Source organism: Anoplophora glabripennis, unplaced genomic scaffold (assembly GCF_000390285.2).
Source record: "Anoplophora glabripennis isolate ALB-LARVAE unplaced genomic scaffold, Agla_2.0 scaffold467, whole genome shotgun sequence".
NCBI classification, from domain to species: domain Eukaryota; kingdom Metazoa; phylum Arthropoda; class Insecta; order Coleoptera; family Cerambycidae; genus Anoplophora; species Anoplophora glabripennis.
The window spans coordinates 349,821-357,542 of record NW_019416580.1 but is presented as its reverse complement, the minus strand read 5'-3'; the positions used below and the strand labels follow the sequence as shown (position 1 = coordinate 357,542).

Here is a 7,722-nt window from a genome sequence, read left to right as displayed (position 1 = left end):
ATTATTATTATTATTATTATTATTATTATTATTATTATTATTATTATTATTATTATTATATATGGCTATTACAAACCTCCGTTATCGGCTCAGGTTTTTTTTAAATTAAAATTTATTAAAAGAGACTGCACGATATAAGTTTGTACAAAACTTCAATAAAATTTAAGCAACGGAGTTATTATGAAATTTTTGTTTTAACATCTTGTATTTTAAAAAAGAGGCGTTTCATTCAAAGAATCTGTGGTTAATAGCTTGACTTACTTTTTTGTAACACTAGATATCTGCATAGGTCAACAATTTTCAGAACACATTTTTAACGAAGTTATTTTTTAGAAATTTCGGTTCGATACTAAGTCACAGCTAATATGTAAATATTAAAAATAATAATGGCTCTACCTCTATTTTTTTTTTTAATAATTACATATAATAAGTGTCAAGAATACACTGATGTTATACTAGCCTTGCAGCAATGTTTACCAGAGGAGAGGAAGTAAACCAAGATGAATTAAAAAAATTGGAATAGAAGCAAAATTTGCATCAAGCTAAAGTAATACAGAAGATTAACCTACCTATAAATGTTTCAAAGAGATTCAGGTTTTGATTTCTTATCTTTAAATCTATATTTGTGTGAGTAAATTGTGTTTGTCACAACTTCTAGTTAAGTTCAAGATATAATTAAGAAGGAAAATAATACTTTTTATTTAAAAAATAAAATATGAAAAAATCTTTCATCTAGTTAGTTAGCCAGTTAGAAAGTAAAAAAAAATTACAAGCAATGGGATGGTTATCACATTTTCACATATTACCATAAAATGAAGTAATTTGGCAAAAAAAACGAAATCATTATTTAATTAGCACTTTAAAAGAGAAGTGAATTTAGCAGACAGTGGTGGGTTATATTTTAACAAAAGTATGGGATTCCCAACGAAGTTGCAAATCTCAAATTTCCTAAAATTTTACTATAGCTGACGGATTAAGACCTTACATTTTCTTTGTACTACACAATTTTTCAAATGTGTTTTATTGCAATGAATAAACCTCACAAATCTAGTAATGTTTAATGTTGGTTACAAATGCAACATCTATAGCAGGGGTCAGCAAGTAATCTTGAGCGCGGTCCGCCAGTTGCCAACCGTTGATCTACATATATGCATTTATTTGATTCTCTGGATTTACCAGCTCAATATACAGAATCTGTAATTTTCAGCAGACTGAATCCATATCGTATTCTGAATAGAATATAAAATGAGATATAGAACTGTTACAGATTTTTTTATCCCCAGAAATTATGAAAATGCAGAGGACTGGACCTACTGTATTGCTCTAAACAGTAAGAAGATTAAACATTAAACAGAAGATTTTGATCAATTACAGAAGAACCATTAAATATATACAGGGTGTTAGTGAATAAGTGCGACAAATTTCAGGGGGTGATTCTACATGAGAAAATAATGGCAGTTTGCTTATAAACGTATGTCCGCAAATGATTCGTTTTCCGAGATACGGGGTGTCAAAGTTTTTCTTAAAAACTGACGATTTAATTTATTGCTCTGAAACCGGTCGAGATGTGCAAATTAAATTTGGTGGGTTTTAAGAGGTAGTTATTGCGCATTTTTTGACACGCAATTAAGAATTTTATGTTCATCATTGGCGCGCGTACGGGTAATAATCTCAATTTTTTTAAAGAAAAAAATAGTAAGCCACTGAGACATTACAAATTAAAAATCATTTTTGAATTCCTCGTTCAATTTGTGACAAAAAATCTTTTTTGCCTTTTCTTCGTATGGGGCGTTGTTTTGATGCAAAAAAATAAAACATTTTAACGCGTATTTTTTATTTCTTTAATACATTATCAAGAACTATCTAATACAATAACATTAAACCAGAACAATAACAGAAAATAACACTAATAAAATTTTGAAAAGGCGCAAAGCTACAACAAATGTTCAAAGTGAACTCCTTCAGACGTGACACAAAATTCAACTCTTTGCCTCATGGATTGTCGTATTCGCGCAACTATTCCTGGTATATTTCTTATTGTCTCACAGCCGACTATAATTCGATTCCTCAGGTCATCAACATTTTCAACGGGAGTGGAATAAACTAATGACTTAAGAAAACCCCAAATGCAAAAATCAAGAGGATTTAAATCCGGCGATCGAGCAGGCCAATGTTCCGTACCTCCCCTACCTATCCAACGATTTGGATATACTGTGTCTAAGTGATTACGTACATTAATGCTAAAATGGGCTGGTGCACCATCATGCATGTACCATAGGTGTTGTCTCAGCTGTAGAGGAATTTCTTCAAGAAGAACAGGTAACTCTTCCTGTAGGAAATTAAGAAAAGATTCGCCTGTTAGTCGTTGTGGGAGGAAATATGGACCGATTAAATGATCATCAATTACCCCAAGTCATACATTTACGGAAAACTGATGCTGAAAATGAGCTTCAAAGATTCTATGGGGGTTTTCCTCAGCCCATAAGTGATTGTTATGGAAATTTCGTATACACTGTCGTCAGTAAACAAAACGGCATTTAAAAAATTAGGAATTTCAGCGATTTGATGATTAATCCATTGGCAAAAAAATAGGCATGGAAAAAAGTCTCTAGGTAGTAGAGCTTGCACACGTTCAATATGAATCGGATACAATTGCTGTTCTTTAAGAATTTTAAATACAGTGAAGTTGCTTACATTCAATATGTTGGCAATTTTTCGAGTACTTGTTTCAGGTGACTCCGCAATTAACTCGAGAACTGCTTCTTCTAGTTGCACAGTTCGTACTTCTCGAGGGCGCCCACAGTCAACCGTTTGTTTCTTAAATGAACCATTTTCGCGCAAACGTTGATGAAGACGAGCAAATATTGTGTGATGAGGTACCCTACGTCCTGGATACAACTCAGCATACAATCGTCGAGCTTGCCGACCATTTCCATTACTTGACCATAGACAAAATGCATGTCTGACAATTCCGCATTTGTAAAATTTTCCATTCTTTTCGATAAAAGAAAAATAATTAATTAATTAAATAAAAAATACGCGTTAAGATGTTTTATTTTTTTACATCAAAACGACGCCCCATACGAAGAAAAGGCAAGACATTTTTTGTCACAAATTGAACGAGGAATTCAAAAATGATTTTTAATATGTAATATCTCAGTGGCGTACCATTTTTTTCTTTAAAAAAATTGAGATTATTACCCGTATTACCCCCAATGATGAACATAAAATTCTTAATTGTGTGTCAAAAAATGCGCAATAACTACCTCTTAAAACCCACCAAATTTCATTTGCACATCTCGACTGGTTTCAGAGCAATAAATTAAATTGTCAGTTTTTAAGAAAAACTTTGACACTCCTTATCTCGGAAAATAAATCATTTGCGGACATACGTTTATAAGCAAACTGCCATTATTTTCTCATGTAGAATCACTCCCTGAAATTTGTCGCACTTATTTACTAACACCCTTAAAGATGTGCAGTGATTTCACTGCCTGCTACTTTATCGCTGTTCTGTAGTTGTTAACACTGCCCTGCCATGATAAAAGAAAAGGTGATTTTACGGAAGGTTTTACTACAGCCAGACAATGTTGGAGCATAGTTTTTCATCAAATACAATGTCCAGTTGTGAACTGAGCTGTATATTTTCATATCATTGGCATAAAGAAGAAAATTTACATCTAAGTTGCTAACTAAATCGTTAATGAACATAATGAATAGTAAAGGTCCAAGAATGGAACCTTGAGAAACTCCTGATGTAGCTACATACTCAGCTGATTTTATACCCATTATAAACCATATACTGTTTTCTGTTGTCTAAATAAGATTTGAAAAAACTTAATAAGGCCTCCGATATGCCAAACATATCAAGCTTCTGGAGTAAAATTGCGTGAACAAGCCTATCAAACGCCTTGCCGAAGTCCATATATATGACATCAGTTTGCAAATTGTTATCACTAGAATCAGCTATAAATTACGTAACACAGATCGCGTCAGTGATAGTAGAGCGTCCTTTCATAAAACCATGATGACAAGGTGTTATCATATTAGAGATGTTATAATAGAGTCATGAAGTAGTATTTCAAATACTTTACAAAAATTACATATAATGGGGATTGGACGAAAATTAGTAATATTAAATTTATCACTCTTTTTAAAAATTGGACACACTTTTGAACGCTTCCACAGATCAGGTAACTGACATTTAGTTAGGCATAAGTTGAATCATTTTTTTAAGGGACGAGAAAAAATCTAAGCACAGTCTTTTATCAGAAACGTGGGAACATCAGTAGTCATTTTCTTTTTAAAGCTGAAAGAATTTCGGTTTCACTGAAGTCACAAATATGTATGGTACTATTAATGTTATTGCTGGAATATAAATTATTACTCTTAGAAGATGACGGTAAATAAGATTTTGAGAAGAAATCTGCAGTCATCAATAATATCATTTGCTTTATCAATATGACGTCCATTGTAATGCACAGATTGGGATATATTTGTGGAACCCCTTTTACTATTAATAAACGCCCAAAATTTACTAGGGTTATTCCTAATAGATGCCTCCTTAGCAAAATTTACACAATGTTTTCTCAGGAATATTTTTCAACAAAAAAATAGGATGAAATTATTTTAAAATAGGTACTACCACAAAAAAAAAATGTGAGAAAAAAAGTATTAATTTGAAAACACAACCATTCTATGAAAAGAGCGGTTTAGTTTATATTTTTTATAGCCACCTACCATACAATTTTAATAAAAACTAAATATTTACACTGTAATAAGAAGTCTGGAGGATTTCAAATATCTAAAAAAGTTAATTGCAGAAATTTTTTTTACAGATTTGGATCAACCACTTCCAATTGACTTTTGTAACATTTTGTATTTTTTTTTTTATAGAATGCACCACTCTTGAGAAAAAATAAAAAATCAATAAGATTATAAGGCTGTAATATATGTATTTATTTATGGCATTAAAATTATTTAATTGTATATATCACTTACCCCCTGACATTGAATCATTCTGTTTACTGCAAATTTGAGCAAACTACATAAATGTTCTAGAGTCATTCCTTTCATAGCAGTAGACCTGCATGAGATAAAATTAGTGAATATTTAATCATTTTATGAGCATTTAAATTAAAAATTATCTTAAACTCAGTAGCATGTTACAATTCATTTCGTAGCATTTTATGGAAAATGCAACAGTATTGTTGTTACAGCAGTTTATTACTTCTTGTAGACACATAATTTTATTCATATCAATTTAAAAACTCAGAAGATACCTAAGATTGTATGCTGGCAAGCAGTTAAAAGTGTGATGCTTTTCCTAAGCAGCGACATTAAATGATAATAAATAAAATGAGATGATATCATTGTTTATCCTATTCCTTATTATGTGATATTTTACTTATTAATAAAACCAAAATAATTAAATTATAATCAATTATGTCTAGAATTAAAACCAAAATTATTTTTAATTTTACTAGGCAATTGAATTTTTCCATTCCTACTTAGCAATTTGTAAAAAAATATCAGACATGAATATGTTGTTTAATCATGACAATTATCAGATGAATACCAAGGTACACTGTGCCCCGTTTAAGTTAATTCTACAGAACATTCCTAATATCAATGCCGTAAGAAAGAAAAATCGGTGATGTTTTTTTCTGTAAGTTGTTTTGTGTGTAGGAAAGGATTGTGATATGTCAGCTAAGTGTTTCTGTTGTTAAACTCCATGTCTTTCATCTTTTTACAGGTCATGATTATGACTTATTCAAACTTGTGTACATTGGATGGACGGCATATACATGATACATTTTATTTGATTGCGATTATCTTACCTTGTTTGAGTGCTTTCTGCTTTTAAAATTGAAACACATTCAGGGCATGGCCAGTGTTCTGTATCATTTATAGTTTGTTTTAAACATTTCTGATGATACGAGCGGGGGCAAGTCTCACATGCTATATTGACAGCTTCTCTGTGGCACCTCCAACAGAACACATCCTTATTTTGCTGAAAAGTATTCAGATTTTAAGTATTTACAGTAATAAATAACTTACAATAATAATATATAAATGAAGGTTACATCACTTAGGTTAACGTGAATAGCTAATTTAGAATCTTGATCAAAGGGGCAAGAGGCTAATTAATATGTAATTGCATCTTTCTTGATTAAAGTTATAAAATAATTACCTTAAATTTAGCCATATCACTTGAGAGTGATTTTTTATTCTTTTTACCAAATTCTTCTGTGGCGCCACCTATGCTAACCTCATTTAAATCATCCCTTTTCCTTTTTGAGGCTTTATTGGAATTGTCTGTCAAGTATTTCTTATCATTATCAGAAATGTCTAATTCCAATTCGGATTCTGCAGTTACCGGGTATCTGAAGTTTCTATTTTCGTGAGCCACTTTTGGTACCCGTTTTAATTCAGTATCTAACGCAGAACTAATAGTCTTACAATGATCTTTAGCCTTGATTTTATTTCCTTCCAATGAATTTCTTTTATGCGATATGTTCGTATCAAGATTAGCTTCTTTGGAAAGTGCTAGTAACAATTTTAACTCTCTCGATTTCTTTGAATTTGTTTGTTCACTGTTGTCAACTTCGTTTGTTTTCTCAGTAGTAACATGATTATCTTTAGTATCTAATGATTCCGGGGAATTCTCAGGTTGACTTACAGTACCAATAATATCTTCTATTAGGTCTTTATTTATATTTACAGGTGAATTTGACTTCGATTCAAGGTTGAACGCTTCGTCTACAACTTTACTCACCCGCTGGTCTGACATAGTGAAACTAAAAAATAACAAAGTTTTGATATAATCTTTTAAAAACAAAACAGTACTTACTGTTGCTGGTACTGCTAGACATAAGACATCTATTTTCTTAATGTAATGTATGATAAAATATAGCTCACTGTTTACTGTCTGTCCTCTTGAATCAGCAGCATTATTTATTAACTTTTACAGTAGATAATAGATAATAGATATAAGATTATACTACGACATACGGCGTCGCAAGACTTAAGATTGAGACTCTAGCGGAGAATTTTAGTAGTTGTGTATACAAAATAATACAACTCTAACCTAATAATTTCTTTCATTAGGTACATAACTCTTTTACCCTTTGAGACATATATCGATGAAATTGAGCTTTTTGATTATCCGCTACATTTTTTTTTAGCAATTATTGGATTATCATTCATAACAACTACTACTTGAATAAAACGAATAAAACCATGGGACACAGCACTAATTTTTTTTCGTTAAACGTAAACGTAGTGTACGCAGTGTACGGTATAATCTATAATCTTCACTTCACAGATGGCTCTCATATTCTTAAGTTCATGGATGTATGGTTTTAAAAATACTTGTGTTCGTGTGCCTTAAATGTGTAATTTGAAACAAATGAAAATTTGCAAATAGGACAAAAAATATATTCATGATAGTTATTTAATTGAAAATTCGGAAATAAGTACATACAGCTAATATGTTTGTACATATAACAATAAATACATAATACATACCTTGAATAAAACATTTTTGAAATTTATGTAACCATATATACAGCGGAGTATAGGGATGGCATATTAATTTGTATTATATAAAGCTAAACCAAAAAATGATTTTTTTTGCAAATTCTTTTATTTGCAAAATTTGCAGACAATAATTGATTGTATATATTTTTTTTATTTTCAAATTTTATATTTTACATCTAT

General features: G+C 30.9%; 1 protein-coding gene across 4 annotated transcripts in view; it reads right to left on the bottom strand.

Annotated features, from left to right (window-relative positions):
* The window catches only part of LOC108910727 (protein kinase C-binding protein 1), a 49,093-nt gene extending 41,871 nt beyond the window's left edge, over positions 1-7,222 (bottom strand). For 3 of the 4 annotated variants that reach the window (XM_018715426.2, XM_018715428.2, XM_023455004.1), the window contains exons 1-4: positions 6,854-7,222; positions 6,194-6,800; positions 5,841-6,013; positions 5,002-5,086 (exon numbers count right to left, since the gene is read on the bottom strand). In XM_018715426.2, the coding sequence (XP_018570942.1) occupies positions 5,002-5,086; positions 5,841-6,013; positions 6,194-6,793 (858 nt within the window). In that variant the 5' untranslated portion in view covers positions 6,794-6,800; positions 6,854-7,222. The remainder of the gene's footprint in view (positions 1-5,001; positions 5,087-5,840; positions 6,014-6,193; positions 6,801-6,853) is intronic. The other variant, XM_018715427.2, reaches the window with a different exon arrangement.
* Between the last annotated feature and the right edge of the window lie 500 nt (positions 7,223-7,722).